The sequence below is a fragment of the Equus przewalskii genome, chromosome 16, assembly GCF_037783145.1.
Source record: "Equus przewalskii isolate Varuska chromosome 16, EquPr2, whole genome shotgun sequence".
Lineage (NCBI taxonomy): Eukaryota > Metazoa > Chordata > Mammalia > Perissodactyla > Equidae > Equus > Equus przewalskii.
Genome location: NC_091846.1, coordinates 27,994,179 through 28,015,780, shown reverse-complemented (window position 1 = coordinate 28,015,780; position 21,602 = coordinate 27,994,179). Strand labels below are relative to the sequence as shown.

Below are 21,602 nucleotides of genomic sequence, written 5' to 3'. Positions count from 1 at the left end.
GAAATGGAGGAGATAAGAAACACAAGTTCTATGAGTGTAAAACAGATGAAAGTCACTATGACCAGGAGTAGGCTTCAGAGGGGAGGAGGGGCCACAGACAAGTGTCGTATCTCCTCTTCACCTAAATCTTATCTACCAAATGAGGATAGTAAGAGCTACGCTCTGAGGTCACTGTGAAGGTTGCTTGAGTAAAGCACTTTACCACCAGGTAGACTGCTTATTAGCACATCCTATCTGACACATTTAGTGTTCCCTGCATGGTAGCTATTTTATCTTACCACACCTTCATCTGGTCACTGATAAAAATGTTGAAAAAGAAAAGAAGGCAGACAAAGCTCAGTGGTACTAGGGGCTAACTTCCTCCTTCCCCTCCCGCCCCCTCACCATCTGCTCCCCCTCTCCCATTCCTCATTCTCCTCTCTAAATATGTGTTAGGTACCTAGAATGTACTAGATGTTAGAGATATAAGAGAAAAGATTTATGCTCCCTACTGCTGGGGACCAACATTCAGAATTAGAATGAAGTATGATAAGTGCAAGATACTGGGTAACTTAGAAGAAAGGTAAGGGAAAATGAATATTTAGTCAACTAAATCCACGTAACTGCATTATCGTACATCTCAGCTTCTTATCCACAGAGATATTAGTTTTAGGGAGAATACATTTCTTTTAGATAGTACTATGAACAACTTCTATGGACTCCAATTTATAAGGGTTTTTTTTTTCTTTTTTCCCAGCTTTGTTGAGGTATATTGACAAGTAAAAATTATATATCTTTAAGGTGTACTTGTGATGATTTGATATACGTATACATTGTAAAATGGTTACCACAATCAAGCTAATAAATATATTATGGAAAATAGTATGGAATTTCCTCAAAAAATTAAGAACAGAACTACAGCATTTTCGTGAAACCAGAATATACTCTCTTGAAGCCAGAATATTTCCTATATTATCATCCTGTCAACCAACCAAATAACCTTATCCAAAAAAAAAAAGGAAGTGAAAGTTGGCCAGACTTGCGTTTGGTCAACTTAGTTTGGTTCCCCATCTGTTTTTTAAAATTTTTCAAAAGATGAAAATCAGTCTCACTCATCAGTTTTCAGAATTTATTCATTCAATATTTACCAAATAATTTTGAGCCTTTATATTAGGCACTGGGGATGCCAAGATGACTGCATTGCAGTCGTTCTTCTGAATTTGCTGGCAAAGTAGTAGGAGGGAGAAGTGTAGTTGAAGTGCTGTCACAGGTCACACAGTGGGCTCTGTGGACACACAGAGGAGGCACAGAGGGAGGGCAGCCTGGAGGAAGTGGCCTCTCAGCCAAGTCTTTAGGGAAAGTAAAAGAAGAAGCAGTCTACGCATGGGAACCAGCCTAGGCAAAGGCCCAAAGGAGTGTATGTGTATAGTACTTTCAGGAAATCTCAGGGAATTAGGGTGACTGAAACATTGGCATGGTGTATTTGAGAGTGTGAGAATGTGGATGGAGAGGTCGGGAGGGGCCAGTTCTTTATCAGGGTGTTTCTAGAAGCAGTCTGGAGGACAGCAGGATGAGGGCAAGGTAAACACTGTTGGAGTGGTCCTGATAGGAAACAGTGGATTGAGGCAATAGAGATGGAAAGGGGAAGAGAGATTTAAGATAGGATCTAAAATTGATTTATGGGTATGAATTAGGAGACAGGATGACCCTATGGTTTCTAGTGAATGGCTAGGTGAATTTTGGTGCCTTTGACGGAGCCGTAAGATTCAAGGAGAAGAACAGGTTTTGAGAGAGAAAATGATGGATTCCATGTTGGATTAAAGAATTTCAATTATGTTAGAAATATCTAGGAGGAGGTTCAGTTGGCAGTTGGAAATGTTGATCTGAAGTTGATTTATCTCTTTCTTTTTCTTTGAAAATTAGAATAACATTTACCCATCTCTGTTCTGTTGGTAAATAACCCATTCTTCATAATTTCTCAAGGTTATTGGTAAGAATGCTGAGATGACATTTGCAAGTTCCTGTGTCCCTTAGATATCAACTATATGATCCTTAAGAGTTAAACTCCTTTCCTTTACTCTTGATTAAACTGAATAGGGCTTCTGCCTGTTCTCTTGTTCTACCCTTTCCAGATTGAAGATCGTTCTCTTTGAAGATACCAGAAGCAAAAAGGGTTTGAATCATCTTGCCTTCTTGCTTGTCTGTAAACCTTACATCATTTTCTAGCAATTGGTAGAAATCTTTCTCCTTTCTTTTCTTTGGCCTTAGTGCCCTCCAGGATTTTGTTTTTCCAGAACCATTCTTGAAGATTTAGATTCCAGAGGACTGTGGCACAACAGACTTTGGAGTTGGATAGACATAAATTCAAATCCTGTTTCTATCATTTACTAGCTTTGTGTACGTACTAAATCTCTCTGAGCCTCAATGTATTCACCTATAAAGTGGAGAAAATTAATCACGGCTGCCTTTTAAGATTGTGAATATTAAATTAGATAATGTATATAAGGCATTTAGCCTATAGATGATAAGTATGATAACGCTCTTGCGCTAATCTGTTGTGTTTGTTCCTGGTTGAAATTTCAATGAATTAAAGATAAGTTTCTACTCTTTACATTTGGGACCTCTCTCACTTTCCAATGATACCGCAGAATGAAGTGTTACTGTATTTTTTCTTCCAAATAGCAACTGAATATGTTTCTCTCTGATTCTAAGCCTAACTTTTTATATAAGGATTTTTGCTTTACTGGTCTTTGTTGCAATGGGGTTTGAATTTTGTAAATCTACCTGGTGCCATTCATAATTGAGCAGTGATTTAAGAAAAAATTTTCCCGTAGTGACTTTTATTTTACTTGTTTTATTCTACCACTTCTACACTTCAGAAAAATCAACAATACTCAGAAAGTTTTTCGTTCATTTCTTTCCTTTTCACTTTCAGGATTTGTGATGCAGCCACGATCCACTGTCTTTTGGAGCAAGAACTGGCCCACGCTGTGAATGCATGCTCCCACGCACTGAATAAGGCCAACCCACGGTTCCCAGAGGTGAGGAGCGAATGGTAAATTCTCATTCCCCAGATTTTTTGGTGTTACACATATGTTTTGTTACTATAAAATGTGCCGCACCCTTTGAAAGAACATTATATAGTCTGTATGAGTCTCTGCCAGAAGCTTATGGTAAATTTGTGGCCAAATTTTTCTTTATTTTTCTTTTCCTGCCATTTCCCCATTCCTGCTCTTAAATCTCTTCATTTTTTTCTTTTTTCTTTTTTTGAAGATTGGCATTTGAGCTAACATCTAGTACCAATCTTTTTTTTTTTTTTCCTTCTTCTTCTTCTCCCCAAAGCCCCCTAGTACATAGTTATATATGCTAGTTGTAGGTCCTTCTAGTTGTGGCATGTGGGATGCCGCCTCAGCATGGCTTGATGAGCAGTGCTAGGTCAGTGCCCAGGATCCAAACTGGTGAAACAGGGGGCTGCTGAAGCAGACCGCACGAACTTAACCACTCCGCCACAGCGCTGGCCCTGCTTCATTTTTTTCTATTTCACTTTCAATCGCTTGTCACCTTGCCATCTTCCTTCTGCTGCTTCTCCTTTTAACTACAACCATTCCTCCTTATTTCTTCTTTTACTTTCTCCCCTGCACCTTGATATAGGTATTGTGTGTTTTATAAAAGACGTTCATTCATTTTTGAAGTTGTGCACTAAAATTATTCTTACTTCATTTTGTTTCACTAAATTGGTAAATTTAGTAAATTTTTTAATGTAGAAGTTAAATTTTTATAACTTCTGTACATTTTTTGATGTAGAAGTTAGTAATAGAATGGATAAAATATAACTCTCTTGAAATGTGATACATGGTACAAGGCTTATAGACAAAACTGATGGCTTGTTTTATTCTTTTAATTATTCAACTGAAGTTAACTAAATAAATATACAAATAAATGCTAGTGCTCAAGATTGAAGTCTGAAAAACAATCTGGTTGGAACTTCTGAGAGTGAACGTCAGTGGATTGAACTAATTATGATCAGATAGCACCCCTTTAGGACATAATTTTCTTTGACCGAACTTTTTTATGGGAATATGTAAATGTTGTTGCCAGCATATATGTGTTTGTATGTAGGAGATGTGGTCCTGCGGGTATTCCTATAGCCAGTGCATTCTTTTGGTTCTGTGATAGAAGAGGTAATCATGCTAACAAATGTGAGTGTGAAATTTTGCAATTATAATAGAATTTTGGTAGATTTTAAAAGTGTTTGTGACGTGAATTTAAATTAGAAGAATAAAATTTGAAGTATTTGCTGATGACTGAATCCCAATTTAATACAGAACTACTTGTCTTGATGATCTTGTTTTTTTTCTAGAGTCTTACAAGAGACACTGCCACTGAAATAGCCATCAATGTGAAGGCACTGTATAATGAAACAGAATCTTTACTAGTTGGCAGGGTTCCTTTGGTAAGGAAAAGAAATGCTTGCTAACTTAAGAATGATGATAAATGTATGGGCCTTACCTTCATTCGGGAGCATGCATTCATCAGATTCTAGGGCAGAAGCACGCTTCTGGCCTCCATCCTTACAGCTTCCTTTTTACCTAGCTTTTGCCTTCAAGAAAATATATGGCTGAACCTGGGAGTTAAGATTCAGGCTAACAGGAGTAGAGATCCCCCTCACATATGCCATCGTGTTTCTGTGCAATCCTGCCCGCCCCAGTCAGCTTTGAGAGACTTGAGCTTTTTAAAGTGTGGTAGACATTACTCATTAGCTCGTTATTACAGCAAAGTGGAGGAAATCATAGGTTTTGTTCCCAGAATTAACATTTGAGATATGATTGGTATGGTTCTCTAGATTTGCTTAAAAGACAACACTTTTTTAGACTCAGTGTTTCAAGAACTAGCCGTATCATTAGATTAACTCAGATTGGTGCTGGAAATCAAGATTTGGCCAAGTCTGAATCTGACCACAGTCCGTGGACCTCAAGCATAACTCCTAGAAGTCCACAGATGTCCTGTTTGGTTTTCCCAGAGTCTTTTGCTTGTCAGCCTAGCTTTATTCCCTCACCATTTGCAAATGTTGTAGTTTATTGGGTCTTTTCGCCACCTAGTGTTCAACTGTAGGTTATTCACACATGCTGTTGTAACTGCATAGAAAGCCTAACGCATTAGCTATTTTTTATTTCCTTGTGACAGTTCTGATTAATTGATAGGTGGTGATCTTAAAAACTTTCTCTTGACTGTACTTCTATCTCTTGCTTTGGAAAATGTACACCTAAATGAAAGTAATAGTAAGAGTGACAGTACCTGGCACAGCTGGAAAATGGAGGTGTGTCACATAGCCAACTAACTCATAAGTGACTGTGGTTGGAATTTCTGTTTGGTTGGGGTCCGGCAGAGTACCACCCTTGGAGCATGCTTCACTCTGAGAAGAGAAGCTTAAAGGCTGAATGAAGTCCATTGCTCTCACTCCCCTCCAGAGGAAACTGAAATACAGCTTCCTTGGGGCAAGAGGTGGTTTGCTATGGCCATGAAGAAAAGCTTAGGAAGAAACACTGGTTATCTCTTTTGATAAAACGCATGGGAACATCTTCTTGGCTATTCTTGGCACTTCTGTTATTAACCAGAATCTTCTAGCTGCCCTTCTAATATAAATTAGTCCTTTAGGAAATCCAGTGAGCTGTGACTTTGGTCCCAGTTTTTGGCTGAAGGACATGTATTTTTTGAAATATATTTAAGATAATTTCTGATTGTCAAGAACTAGAAGTATAACTTATTCTGTATTTTAGCTCTCTATACTGTAAGTACCCATTAATATTTGTCAATTATATTATGTTAATATAGAAGGACCCCCTCCACTTTTAATCCTTCTGTCATTGTCACATATGGATGTTTGGTTTAAAATGCACACCAGTGAATTTTTTCAAAATCTTTGACAATATTGATATCAAAATAAAGAGTTGATCACAGTTGAGAGCGAGTAAGGTTTGCTTTTTATTTTGCTTGTAGAATGAATATGCAAAAACCATCTTATCAATTTTATAAGACATATATTCTTAGACTAAAAGGAAAGTGGTAAATTTTATATGACAGGGTAGAGAATCTCCATATTTTTATTAACTACAAGAAATAGTAGATACCTTGAATAACAGAGGGAAAAAAATAATGCCTGTAATAGATAATAGCAATATTCTCTCTGAACTTTCAGTTTAAAATTGTATGAACCCAAATGTTGGTATTTTACAGTTTTAGACTAATTTACAAAAGTATTGATTACCTGGACGAGACCTTAAAATAATCTAGTTACATTTTACTGTTTATTGAAGAGGAAACTAAGACTCCTGAAATCAATTAACCTCCCTGAGTTGCTTAGTTATTGATAAGACAAGGACTGGAATTCAGTCACCTCCCTTCCAGTTCTGTGCATAACAGTATTTATTTCACTTTTATTCATTTATTAAATTTGTAAGTGCTTTTTAATAACTGCCCCAAAGGGGTGGATAATAGGTGACCAGTTAAATTCTCTTTAAAGTTCCCAAACCCTCTGATTACAAGCCGTTTAGCTTTTTGCTTTGTCCTGATTTTACAGCAGCTTATCATCACAAATTTTTCTGAGGTTTGTGGGTGTCTTTTCCTTAAACTTTTAATTTTAATCCTAAATTATTTTAATTCTCCAAGAGATTTTTGTGCCAAGTGGTTCTTATTATATGACATGGTTTTGGCCAATTTTTAAAATATTATTATTTGTTCACATAGTGACCTATGTAAATCAGAAGGATTTTTGCGACAAATAAGCAGACTAATGAGATTACTCACTAGTGCAAGCAGACAGAATGAGTGGGTGGATGCATGGATAGGAAGGAAGGGGGGGAAGCAAGAGGGAGGGAAGAAAGGATTTACATAGAAAAAACACCAAAAGCAATACTTTTTTCTGTGAAATTACTAAAGTCTTAGATTATCTTTGGGAAGTAAGGATAAATCTATCCAGATGTTTTTATAAATGAACTCAGTATAAAATAATTTGTTACTTTTTCTATATTCCTTTGTATTAAAAACAACAACAACCTCTAGCTTAGCCTGATAAGGGAGAAAGATGTTCACTGTCAAAATAAAATAATTTATTCTGTTTGCGTTTGGTCGCTGAGCCTTGTTTTGTTTTGTTTTTAATCTGCTGGTAAATAGCATTTGGAATCTCCACATGAAGAGCGGGTATCCAATGCCTTACATTCTGTGGAGGTGGAGTTACAGAAGTTAACAGAGATTCCCTGGCTTTATTACATCTTACACCCAAATGAGGACGAGGTATGTAAAATTTGGCCTCTTGCTTTATAAATGTGAACCTTATGACGATGAAATTTGAACTCATCTTTTGAAGCAAAGATATTCAGGGGAAAATGAATTTTGAACACCACTTTCAAAAGTACTGGTCTTGAACAAGCGAGAAAGGCTTTTATGTGAACAGAGATATCTTATGGGAATCAGTACATTTTCAGTAGAATGTAACATCGTGAACTTTTTTTGAAGAAGTCTCACTTCGACAATGTTTTGTTTTTATAACCTATTCCTGTGTTATCTCTAATATCAGAGTGGATTTTTCTTCTCTTAACATCCTGAGAAAATTCTTTTCTTGCTCGACTCGCACAGGAGCCTCCTATGGATTGCACCAAGAGAAACAACAGAAGCACAGTATTTCGTATAGTGCCAAAATTTAAAAAGGAAAAGGCTCAGAAGCAGAAGACAAGTTCACAGCCTGGTAGGTGATCCACACTGGAAGGGAAAGTATAACATTGTGGAAAAAATACCTTATGAAACTGATATCACTGAGGTGATGAAAACGTTCTGGAACTAGATAGTGGTCATCGTTGCACAACATTGTGAAAGTACTGAATGACATTGAATTGTACCCTATAAAATGATCAAAACGGTGAATTTTATTTTATGTTCACTTTATCATAATAGAAACAACCATATCATATATCTTACTAAAATCAGTCCACATATCCCCAGGAACCTGTAGTTCTGAAGCGCACGGGCAAATGGGGTGGTTGCTGATGTCCTTCAACTTTGTTTGGAGGACGTCAGTGTGTCTGTTTGGATGGTTCGTTATCTTGCTCAACAGCAATTCGAGGCATTGACATGTAACTTTTTTATTCAAAGTTCAAAATCTAGATCATTTTGATAAATGGAACATAGAAACTTTCCTTTACTCCTTTAACTTGCTAAATATATTTTCCACCTAGAGTTCTATCTTCTCTTCCTGCTGTTTTAAGGACTTACTATACCGTTTCAGCCCCTCAGTAATGACAGTCTGCTGTGACACTTGTGTTCTCAAGCAAAGGTTAAACTCTCTCTGACATTGTCTTCGTGGTTCCCTTTCCACCTTTCCCTGAGGTTAAATTTAATGCTGTACTTTGTGCTAAAGCACCTTCAAGTTCTGTGTGTATGATGGTAGGTGCCTTTCACAGTCAGATCACTTTGTAATTCTTCTGAGTTAGCTATCTCACTTTAAAAAGTGATAGATAATCTTATTTTTGACAATCTTAGAACGGCTACTGAAGGGCATTTTAAAACCAAATATGGAAAATAAGTAGACTTTTATTAACCTGATCAGTGCTGAATAAAATGTATAAAAGAATGCTTATGCACACTGAAAAGTAGCCATCCAGCTAATCTTAGAGAGCAGGGTGGACAGTTTTTAGATGACGTTAAGTTGATTTAACAGAACATTTATTGCTGTAATTATCAATAATTATCATTATCAATAGTAATAGAATCAATAAAGGCGACACTTGAAGTCAAGACCTGAAGCAGAAGTTTGTATAAAATTGAGTACCCCACATGTCAGATTTTAAATTTGAATTAGCATTTGTCACTAATTAAACTATAACTAGTTTCATATATGGTCTTAAGGAAATCATTAGACCTTATTTAGTCCTTGTGCTACTGATCCTAATCATGAGAAATACCTTTTGTATACATATTGTGTAGTTCGGGTGGCTTTAAGGAAGAAATTGCGCTAAAGCTAAAGGCACAGTTGCCCAGCGGGGAATGTCTGTGTAGTCAGATCCTTGTGTTGGTTGATAGTCTGTAACCTGCATGGGAAAAAAATGGAATTGCAGTTTTGTTGAAACAACGCCTTTCACCTTTCCCTTTGCTAGCACTGCTGCTCTCCTCTGTTTTGCATCTTCTTTGGCCAACCTTTGCTTTGTGATGCATTGAGCATGTAGAAATTAAGGGGGTTTTGCTCTTAACTTTGGTAGTTCAGAAATGGGGCACAGAGGAAGTTGCTGCTTGGCTGGATCTGCTCAATTTGGGAGAGTACAAAGAAATCTTCATCCGTCATGACATCAGAGGGGCTGAACTTTTGCATCTGGAAAGGCGAGATCTTAAGGTATTTCCTTTGTGCTACTCTTCTGCTCTTGAAATTTTTCTTGCAAAACAGAATCCTTTCTCCTGTGCCTCTTCTGTTGTGTGTGTATAGCTTGGCTTATGTTATGCAGATGTGCAGTATTCTAACATGCGTTGTCCTGTGGTCTGAGTTCCTTATATGCTTTTTAAACAAGAATGTCAGCCGTATTTTCCGGTCAGAATTATTCTCTATTATGGCTAGAGCTTAGCATGAACTTTGTAATTTTCCTCTGCATCCATTGGTATGGCTGTTCCTATGCTAATATTTCCAAATGGATCATGTTTCCATCAGCTTGTCTATTGGATCAGCATAAAAGGTGATAATTGTTACTGAAAATGACTAAAAAGATCTAATAAAAGGTTAACAACTAAAAATTAATTCAAAATACCAATAACAAAGCCTTTCTAACAAATGGAACTAATTGGGCGACTTATGGCGGTGGCTACTATAGAGTCCTACAATTTTGTTGCGTTTCTAAATTGACTTTCAGAGGTCACAGAAACTACACCAATAATTTCAAATTTCCTTTCCATGACTTATTGCTAGAATTGTATTATTCTCAAAAGGAAATTTATTATTTTCGTTAGCAAATGAAGTAAAAATTATGCCTTGCTTTTGCTAGAAAAGCAGCTCAGAGCCTATTCGTCATTTATGACAGAGAAGGAAAATCATTAATTCACGGTCTGCAGCAATTCCCTTTTAATCAAGAGTAGAAATGGCCAGAGTAGCCTATTCTGTCCCAGGCTTAGGAGTAGGATTTTTGTCATGTTATATTTTCTTACCACATGCTGCCATTTTAAAATTCCAAGATTGATTGACAAGCAAGTGACAAAGGCTTCAACGTTTGTTGAGGTGATCCCTTTCCTGTAGACCAAGTTCTCAAATGCATAGAATTATGATATAGCAAATTCCTAACGAATTCATGAACTGTTGTGCCTTTATCTACAAATATGTTAGCAGAGATCTTTGAACAGATAATGGGTAATATAAAGTATAGGTTTTTATGAAACATAGTCATACAGTTTTGGCATATCAAAAGTGGACACCACTTACACCTAAACATTTTTAGCCATAACAATAATAATAAAATAATAGATTAATTAATTAGTTGAGCATCCCAAATCTGCAACATAACAAAATATACAGGATTCGAGTTCATAAAATAAGGGTTGACTTCAAAACTTGAATGCACAAAAAAAGATAAATGTAGGAGATTGTTATAGCCAACATATTTGTGTAGCTTCTGATATCGTTGGCAGGTAGCAATATTTATTGAATAGCTACTGATTAATATATTATGCCAGCTTCTCTGGGTGATATCTGCACTCTAGAAGCTTGTATTTCATTATTATGCATAAGCATATATTCAAGGAAAAGACTATATGTGTGTATGTAAATATATATGTATATATATATGTGTATATACAAACATACATGAACAGACAAATACACACACACACACACAATGAGTGAAGCAAATATTTGCAGAACGAAGAAAATAAGCTCATACTATATTAAGTGAGAGTTAGAGTGATATTACCTGGCTGGAAAAAAGAGTAAGAGTAAAAAGGAGATGGTTAAGAATTCGTTTAATAAACTTTCTCTTTAGCTTTTCATGGGACTTTTTTGTTATGTTTTGTTTTTATTTTTAATACAAATTACATTCTTTCCCTTAAAACTTTTCTTTTAGAAATCTGTATTGACATGGTCCTTTTTAACTCTTTTGGTTTTAAAACAGGGTGTGGGGGAATGGGAAAGGGAAATAATTTTACAGAAAGAGCCTTCTGTAGGACAAAATCATGAAGCAAGAGAAGAAGTCTGCTTGTTCTCTGTGGTTGTAGCTGTCAGAGGGAGCAGAGCCTCAGAATAAAGTCTCGAAATGTTGGTGAAGCATTACCTACTCCGTAGGTAATCTCATCAATCCCCATTGCTTCCAATACTGTCTATGAATATATATCGGTGGTTCACAAGATTGTATTTTCAGCCCTGACCTCATTTGTGAACTTTAGGGTTTATCACCACCTCTCCTTGATACTTGGCTCTCCCACAGGGATGTCAATCTTAACATGTCCAAAACCAAACTTTGATCTCGGGTCCCTTCTCCAGTGCTCTGCATCTTAGTAAGTCAGCCTCTCTCCCTCCAGGTGCTGAGCCAGAGAAACTCAAGGTCATACTTAGCACCTCCCTCTTCCTTATCTTTTTCCCCCAAACTCATTAAGCCCACCACAAAGTCAAGTTGATTCTAATCTCCGTCCATTTCTTTCTCCTTTCCACAATCCCGCTCCGTGCTGTTGTCACCTGTTGCCTGTGTAAGGTCAGTGGCTTCCTAACTGGACCTTCCACTGCTCCTCTTGCTGCCTCCCATCCATCACCCGCATTGCAACCAGAGTGATATTTTAACATCAGCTATATCACTTTTCTGCTTAACACCTTTCAGTGTCTTCCCATTTCAATTAGAATAAAGACTCACATCTTCGTGAGGCCTACAAAGTTCTGCCTATTTATTCAACTGCTGTGGAATCACTGGCCCCTCGCTGGGCTATACCCTATCCACCCTGGCCTTATGTCATTTGCTTAAAAATGCTAAACTCTTTCTCACCTTAGGGGTGTACCCTTCTATGGTTTGCTTCTCCCCCTCCCCAACACCTGGCTGACTCCTGCTCAGTCTTGGCTCAGGTGTAACTTCCTTTTCGCTAAAACAACTAGAGAGAGGAGTGTGACAGTCTAAAGCTGGGAAAGGGAAAATGTGCAGTAATGTGCTCTCACAGACAAATAAACTGATTGCATTCTTTTCCTTCTTGGAAGACAGTAGGAGAAAGTGAGGGATGCCAAAGAAAGTGGTAAACACAGAGTGTTTTTTGTTTATTTTTCATTTTTTCAATTTGGAAAGTTGTGTGGCCACAGGGATAACTGAATATCTACAAAGCATCCTTCTGCAAAACTAGGCCTATTCCTCCAAAGAAAGAAAAAACCAATGATAAAGAATATGATTAAGACATATTTAAGAAAGAGATAACAAATGTCATGGCATCACTTTATCACAGCCTAACTCTTAGAAGATGTGAAAGTATTGAACTCAAACTAAAGAAAATATAGCTAAGAAGTTAGTGTAATTCTATGGAAAACATTCATCTCATTACACCAAAATACTAATTCTAAGTAGAGTCTGCCTCTCTCAAAGGAGTTTTTATTCTTGAGAATATAATATGCATATGGTCTAAAATAAAAAATTTAATATTAAATATATTTCTTGACCAGATAACCATGTTATCACAAAATAAAAAGAATATTTAAATATTCCACTCAAATCAAAGAATCTAAATGCAGCAGTACATGTATTTACATTTCAAACGTAGGTGGCAGGCACTGGTGACTTCCTGGAGGATGTGGCCTTGTTAAGTTTGCTATTTTAGCACACACTCAGGAAATACATAGTCGCCTTAGAGTGATTGTGGATGGTCTGGTATCATATGAGAAAATATTTTTCTGGCTCAGTTAAATATTATGAAAATGTTTCTCTGAAATTATCTCAAGTTTGAAGATAGCACTGGCTATGTTTCAAAGAGTAGTTTCCAGAAGGATTCAAGATCATCAGTAGCCTTGCTGCTATAAAATTCAAAGAGTTCATAAAGTATATGGGAGAGAGAGAGCATGGATTTGTGTATGTGTGTGTAGACAAAAGAGTCTAATCTATCTCATTTAAAAGTTTAGAAATAAATAATGCTCTTAATTTACAAAACAGGGTAGATATTTTGAATCTTTATCTTCTCAAGTAAATAATCTTGTGGTACCTTATAATCCTGTTTTCTGTGCTACTTTGGAAGTCATCTTTTAAGTAATTTTCACATATTTCAAACTCTGTTTTGTAAAGAAGTGATTTGACTTCACATATAAGCAAACCGATTATGTTTATCACACTTAAAGAAGCCCTGGTGTTTGGGCTTAACCCTTTCTCCTAGTTTTTCAGATAGTGAATATCTGGCTTTCTTGGATGTGTTTCATTCATTCCTGCAAAGAGTATTTATTTGCCAGGTACTTGCTATGGGCTGCACCCTCTGAAGTCACCATCCATATCTGAAAGTTAAATATTGAATTCTTGGTTCTTTATAGGAAGATAGTTCTTAAGAAACAAGAAGAGTTCTGAGGGAAAGGAACCAAAAGTGTTTTGAGGAAAAGCATCAACCCACAGATACTTAAGTTTCAGTAATTTTTACACTTATACGTTACAAAGTATAAAGAACATTTAAATATTCCACTCAAATCAAAGACTCTAAATGCAACTGTAAATACAGTTACGTTCTAAATTTAGGCAGTGGGCACAGATATCTTCCGTTAAGATTAAGCCTTACTTTTAAGTTTAACATTTTAGCAAGGAAATGTATAGTTGCCTTAGGACTAATTGTGGATGCCCTGGTGTCACACATCACTTTTCTCAGAGATCCCAAAAGGACCTGTGTTTAAAAAAAAGGAAGAAGAAGAAAAAGAAGAAATTCATTTTGACTCTTGAAGAACTGCCATTGTATGTAATTTGTGAGACTGTTACATTTAAGAATTTGTGTGGCATGTGATGTTTCACTGGTTGGTAATTTTTCAATGTCAGGTTATTTTTATTTTATAATCTTATTTTTCTAGCTTTCACTTCCTGAATCATTGAATATAAACTAAAATAAATGAACTGATTGTTAATTATGTTATTTGCTAGTTAAATATTTAATTCTCTTGGCAATAAACTTCTTTGTCTTCTTTCTTTTTGCTTTCTCTCTTTCTACCTTTTATTCTTTTTTTAGGACCTGGGGATACCGAAAGTGGGTCATGTGAAGCGAATTCTCCAGGGAATTAAAGAGCTCGGAAGAAGCACTCCCCAGGCTGAGGTGTAATCATACTGGTGCTATTCCTTGCAAGGGAAGTAATCGCTACTTAATACAAAGTTCTTGAAGCAATTGGCTAGTCTTGTAGTTTTCTCCCTAGCTGAGTAAGCACCACTGAAGCACCTCTATGGCTCGATATTTTGCTTTGGGTGAAAATTTTGATTTGAGATCGTAGAAAATATTTTGTGCCAAAAAAATACATTCCATGAAGCCATTTTCTTATTGTGCAGATAATATGACATGTTCAAATATGCTTATATTAGTAAGAAGGAAGGGGGAATCTGAGACAATTGCATGGTCTAAAAGGTGGAATTGCAAGATGTTTACTTTCCTTAAATTTGTCAGATGGAATGTTCTTACCGTGCAACTGCATAACAATATGTGGCTCACACTTCTTAGGTTTTGTTATTGGAAGCGTTGACTTCTTCCTTAAATTATTGGTTAGGAGACTAGGATGTAAATTAAGTTATATTTTGAATGTTATATTGGTATCACCTCAGATTCCTAGCACTCAGTGGTCAAAGAATATGGTTCAAACCCCTCAAATACTATGAATGAATGCAAATCTTAATGCACGATGTTTCTGCCTGAATTATCTTTCTTTCTCTTGCATGTCACATCTAATATTGTAACACTTAGCTTTAGTGTCAGTTTTAATGGAGTTTAATTTATTACTACCTAAGTACCTTTTTGTTGGCTAAAGGCACTTTTCTATTCTTTGATGTGGAATTTTGCATAAATATTCTGTATCTTAGAATTTGTGAACATGTGTCTGTGCCATAATCAACAAATGATATACATCTTATGCAAGCCAATTTTATGTCAGCCTATCATAAACAGTAGGTGTGCACATTAAGAAAATTCTCTGGATATTTTCATAAAATTACATGTTCTTTTGCCTAACAAAACTTATTCTAGCTTTCCAAGCCAAAATTCCCACATTTTGTTCCTATTTTTCACTTCAATTTAATAGTTATTTAATACTTTGTTTGCATTTGTAATATAGTAGACTGTTGACATCCAGGAATTTCCCCCGGATCTTAGCTGGGAACTGTGTACTGACTGGGCCACCCATGAGCTAAAGTGACTCCTGACATGAACTTCCCAACAAAAGAGATTTAAAATTTTTCTTAAGGGCTTCACATTATTATTATTATCTCACTTATTTATATCCTATCGGGTAGATACTATTTTTCTTTTTCTAAACCGCTGTACTTCAGCATAGCTCATTAGGAGTCAACATTACAATGATCAAATCTTTGAAAGCCAAAGGCATACATATCAAAAAGTCACAAAAATATCCTTAAATAAGCTTTCTTTAGACATTATATACCAAAAATATTAGCTATAATGTTGAAAAATCTTCTCTATAAGAGACATAAACAGGGTACTGACCCAGTGGTGACAATTTTCATAAAGTAGCCTTCTAGGTAGGTGCTCAATAGATATACACACACACCTATATACATATACACATATGTGTATATACACAAATACTCATTTAAATGTATATTCACACTTATGTACATGTAGTCTTGAAATATACTCTCATTGATATTTTCTAAACAATTATTTGCCGAATGCTTAAAGAGAAATATTGATGGGAAAGCATTTAAAATGAACTCTTGTCAGACATATGATTATATCAAAAGAGTTCAAATATTTGACACTTTATTCTCATTTATAACTTGGTTATTTAACTACTAGTATCATCACAAAACTTAGATATCTTAAAAATAAATGAACCTGATGGGTTCCTGACCAAGGGTTTACCTAAGTTGTGAATAAATGGAGATTTTCCAAAGGGAATCATATCAAGTAGCTTAAAAGAGTACAGAGCTACTCACTTAATCATTTTAATGTTACCCACACCTATGAAATCAAAAGTCTTCATTTCCAGTTCCTTTTGTAGTCCCCACCCTGCAGCACGTCCTGCACTTCCGGGCACTTCTCTGTGAAATCAGAATATGAGGTGCCGGATTCTCGGAGCTCTTCTCAGATCACAGCCCCCTGTCCAGCTCCACCAACAAAGGAAAGGGTGGGGCAAGGAGGCGAGGAGCTCTAGAGAAGAATGAATTAATGTAAAAATCTTTATTGGTTTTTACTCTCCCAAAATACCCCTTTGCCAATAGAAAAAATTCTCAAGCTATTACGTGTTTAGAATTTAAGACTAAGATGTAAATGATTGAATTTTTTTTTGTTTGATGTTGATCTTTCACTCTCAGGTAACATCTTTTTGTATGCTGTAAAACCTCACTTAATGGAATCCTTAGCTAGAATTTTCCTGCAAGTGGCTTTTGGATGAGGGAAATCCTTTAAAATGGCAATTTTGATATCTTTCTTTTGTTAAATGAGAGCAGTTTTTCCTGTACACTTTGTCTAGCATGGCTGTGTGGGACCCAAATGACTTCACTTACCAGGTTTGCCAGGACAGAGCCCTCAGAGTCTCCTTAGGGCCCTGTCAGCGTCACAGAGGAGCCAGCTTCTTATAGCAGATGGGGTTACAGAAAAGGGAAGAGCTTCTCCATGGATCTGATCACAGCTCTGGGGAGTGCCCGTGGGGACTGTGTGCCTTGCTTCACACAAGCTGAGCTGAGAAGCTCAAGCCTGCTCCTCATAGCCAGGTCTCACCTTCCCTCCCCATTAGGCTCTCCCTCTCCTTGATAATTCGGGAGGGGAATCACAGCCAACATCCACTTCCTTTCACTCTCATTTTCCTGAGGAAGAACTTGCTTTTCAAGAAGGAAAGGAACACAGTCAGGCCTAAGTAAAATTTCAGAGTACTCAATTTTTCTCTTCGGTGTCTTTCCACCTCCCTTTCTGAGTTCCGTTTCCGCTTCCTGGCTTCCTGTTTTCCCACATGCCCAATACACTGGTGGTTGCTCACATTCTCACTGCTGTGTGCTACCCTTTCCTCAACTTTCCCACTACAAAATTACTCCTTTCATCTCCCCGCCTTAGCACCCGTTGTGGGTCATCTAGTGAAGTGTTAGGAATAAAACAATTTAAAGAAACTAATTTCACAGTTTGCATTTTATAAAAGGAAATGTGCTAATCTAAATGAATTTATGGATTAGATAATTTGGAGGCCATGATATATATTGACATCATATATATATTCCTCTGGCTGAGAAGAGGTGACCCGTGAATGTCTAGATCTGTGCTGTCTAATATTGTAGCCACTAGCCACATGGGGCTATTTAAATATAAATTTAATTAGAAATTTAATTTCTCAATTATTAGCCACATTTCAAGTGCTCAGTAACCACAGTGGACAGTACAGATATTGAACATTTCCATCATTGCAAAAGTTCTACTGGATAGCACTGGTCTAGATCATTGTTGTGGTCCATGGACCAGCAGCATCTGTATCACCTGGGAGTTTATAGAAATGCAGATCTCTTCAAGACCTACTGAATCAAAATTTTCCTTTTAACAGGATTCATTAAGTTATTAGCACTGGCCTAGATTTGTTTTATCCCTCCTAGATATTAGGAATCTGAGGTCTTCAAAAGGTCCTCAGAATAGCTCACTGCCCAATCCATTGTTTCCTATCCATTCTCCAGCTAATCCCAGAAATGAGCTGAAACTCATTTATCACTCCAGCTGAGCTTCCTTCTCAATCATTATTCCTATTTCTGGTTCCAGATGAGCCCTACCTTCCCGGTTGTTATGTTTTAGTAGCTAAGGTGGAATACAGGAGATTGGCTGACCAGCACAGCTGGCCTTTCTCCAACCCTTCATCCCACGTCTACGTTACAAATATCTCCATTTGCTCAGTTTCCTGCTCATGTGGCATCCTCATTTGTTCACAACTTAAGTCACAAGGAACATTTCAGAAGAGTATGTACTGAGGTAAGACCGGGTCAGTCTCCTACCACTTGTACATTTTCACTTTCTCTTACATCTTATCAGTAGATTATCCTGTTGACATAGTTCATGCTTGAGAACACACAGCAGTGCACATGCATTACATGAATCATTAGGCATGCAAAAAAGAAAAAAGAACTGAGATGATTACAAGTAAAGTGAATGTGTCGTCAAAGCCCTGAAAGAGGGCACGTTTTGCTAGACTAAATGTTTTTCTTATTACGCTAACTTATCTTGATTTTCAGATAGTTAATAATTCATTAAAATAGTGCCTGAAAAATAATACATCATATTCCTGATCCTCAAAATACAAATTACTTAATTCTGTAATAAGATCTTTCCCAATGACTTATTGTCAATAATCCTTCACTTAATAATTTTTATATATTGATATAATTTACCAAAACATGACTGCCTAGAGATTCTTTAGCTGATTTTCATGAATAAAGTGGGCACCGCCTTAATCTTCAAGGAAGTTGTTTTTAACAGGAATTGAGGAAGGAAATATTCATGCAAAGCTGTGACTTAGAAAATTATAGTGGAAGCCTCTATATATCGTTTTTAACGTAAATTATCTATTATCTCTGACTTGGCTGACAACATAATGGACTTTCACTTATACAGATATGAATTCTTTACAGATATAGCTTTTCATTAAGCTATAAAAACATTGCATCTCTCAACCCTGACATCTAGGTTCTCTCCTGCTGCCTCCCCCCAAAATGGACTTATCTTGCATTTCTCAGATGCAAGTTGAATAAAACAGTGGGTTTAGAGATTGATGATACAAGTGGCAGTTTTAAAGCACCGAATTCCTTAAATCAGCTGAGAAGCATGAGAAGTGAAGATTTCTCAAATACTATTGGTCAATGGAATAGCCTCCCGAAGCGTTCCCACTGGGCTTGGCTGCCACGCCTCCCTCTCTCCTCTCACTGCCCTACGCCAAGTGCCACGGGGCCTGGGACTTGTTCGTCTCTGCCATGACATCTCCACAGTGACTTTTGTATAGCAGTCTCTGTGTCAGAGAAATAATGTTGCCTTTGCAATAGGATGCCTTCCTAAAGAAACAACCAGAACTTTACAAAGGCAATGACTATTGGTTTTTATAACATGCAAAGCATTAATTTTTTAATCTTCGTTACTATTTTCTCTTTATCATTTTCTCCAAGTTTTGTTTAGGGATATTTCTGTTAGAAGAAAAAACTATAAAGGTGTATCACTATGGAGAACAGAGAGATAAAAGACAGCTGGACTGTACCTATTTGTATACTTCCTTCTGTTATTTTCAGGAAAAGAAGTTTAACAGAGTAACTGAGACTGCGTTAAACTCAGTAACGATGTTTCAGAAAAACCCATATTACTAATATAGATGAGCAGATTAATTCCTTGTATGTAACTAAGATATTCTATTTACATATATTTATATCCTCTCAATTTTTTTATGCACTTCCAAGTTTTAGTTGGAAAAATAGAAACCAAGCCACTATTTAAAAGTTAGAAAACGCCACATAAAATACTTCATTTTAGCTACAAGTTATTCATTGTATAGGAATTTATAAATAGTCTGAGTATTTCATAGGAACTGCATTTCAAGAATAAATTAACCAAACCTCAGAGAACTTAGGGTTACTTTTAAAATACATTAAAATAAGTTTCGTACTCAATCAATACTACCATTGAAGTTGGATAATGCAGTTAGATATACAAGCTAAAAAGGAAAAAGAATATATTTTGTGGTTCTTACTGTTTGATTGCACTACGTTTACCACAGCTTAGCCATATCTACTTCTGTAGTCTAAGTATTAAGCTGATATGTAGCTAAAGATTTCTTACAGTTCTGGTAACTGGTAACTAGTGCTGTGAAAGGTTTTCGTATTGTAACATTCCCAGTTTTGTGAGCTATATATTGTATATTGAAGATGACTAATAAATTGGAGTAATATATTTATCTAGAGCTGGGAAAATGTGATAATTATTTTCAAATCTTCAAGTAAGTTGTATCGAATTTTTTTCTTCCTCGTAAGTGAGATAAAAGTCTCACCTTTATGTTAAAATGTCTATTTATACAACAAGTTTCTCCTTTCACTGGGTTTATTAATTTTCATATTAAAATTTTTCTTATCTTTTTATACCAAAATAATTATCATGCTGGTTGTTCAAACTGCCAAGGTGTATTTTTGTTTGCAGAACTTTTGGCAGCCAGGATATTTAATAACAAACCAGCCTTGTGTATTTTGTGGCTTTGGGGGCAAGAATTTTACCTTTAAATTTCTATGTGAGGCAGGGCTGATAACAGCAAAATCAGTAATAGACAGTATTACTTACAATCATCAGTAGAAGCTTTTCACAAGTTGTATAAATCAGTGCATTTATTTATTATGTTGTGAAATTTAATCTTTATACAAAATGCATCTTCTAGCTCTTTGCTTCGTTACTGCTGTTGCTTAGAGTGTAATAGCTCCGTTGATGATTTACTTACATACTTGAAGCACTCATTTCTGTCAAACAGATGCCCAGTTTTTTCCCTTGTAAACATTGTATTCTTTACCATCATAGAAACTGAAAAGGAATAGGGACTTTGTTAAAAAATAATTTTAATGTTTAAAATAAATATGGAAAAAGGCACAAAGCCAAAATGAAATCATCAACATTAAGAATTTAATGTAGCCAAAGGATTCGTTGTGCTCTATTTTGCCAATATGTATTTTATCTTCAAGTCAGAACTTCTTTTCCGTGGTAAATTTTCAATTTTTGTTGTAAGAGAGATCTCAGTGGTTATGCTGCTAATGTGACGTTCAAACGAACTTTAAGAATCGTGAACCCCCAAAATACGACATCCCTCCAGGGGTGGGCTCTGGGATCCCAGGGTGTGTGTATTGTGAACACCTCTGCATTTGACTCTGGGCTTCTTGACTCATGGTAACCATGATGGATGATGGTTTGTCTGTGTGTTTCTGTCAGTTAAGTCAATGGGATTTTCATTGAGTTTTGAATTATTTCTGCTTAAAAATATTCGCTATTAAACTGTTTAAAAAACTGAAAATTTACAACATAATGGGACAACATACCACACAGAATAAAATCACATGTTTTTGAGGAGGGAAAAAAACCACTCTGACGTAACATGAGGCTGTATTGTATACCAAAGAAATCACTTTAACAAGCCTCAAATTGGCTGTTCTATTGTTTTGTAGTATAAGCAGTAGATGAATTGTGAACTATTTAAAAACTATAGTAGGAATTAAGAATTAGTTTACTGTAATTTTACAGACATAGAGTTTTATATTGATTTTACTGTCGCAACAGCAATTATTGAAGGCAGGAAAAAATATGCATGAGAAATATTGTATGGAAATTAAAGGGAAAAGGAGCTTGAGTTGGTAATTTAGAAATGAATACTTTGGACATAGGTATCTTTCACCTTCTATTATAGAAATGCAAAACATGTGTGAGATGTATGATAGGCACAATACCACAAAAATTAAAAA

The 21,602-nt window shown here is 36.2% G+C and overlaps 1 protein-coding gene across 15 annotated transcripts in view; it reads left to right on the top strand.

The window, feature by feature from the left end:
• DGKH (diacylglycerol kinase eta) overlaps positions 1-20,062 on the top strand; it is a 175,313-nt gene extending 155,251 nt beyond the window's left edge. For 5 of the 15 annotated variants that reach the window (XM_070578387.1, XM_070578388.1, XM_070578395.1 and 2 more), the window contains 6 exons: positions 2,915-3,020; positions 4,340-4,432; positions 7,150-7,269; positions 7,612-7,720; positions 9,228-9,358; positions 14,164-20,062. In XM_070578387.1, coding sequence (XP_070434488.1) covers positions 2,915-3,020; positions 4,340-4,432; positions 7,150-7,269; positions 7,612-7,720; positions 9,228-9,358; positions 14,164-14,253 — 649 coding nt within the window. In that variant the 3' untranslated portion in view covers positions 14,254-20,062. The remainder of the gene's footprint in view (positions 1-2,914; positions 3,021-4,339; positions 4,433-7,149; positions 7,270-7,611; positions 7,721-9,227; positions 9,359-14,163) is intronic. The other 10 variants (XM_070578390.1, XM_070578391.1, XM_070578398.1 and 7 more) reach the window with 3 other exon arrangements.
• Positions 20,063-21,602: the final 1,540 nt, after the last annotated feature.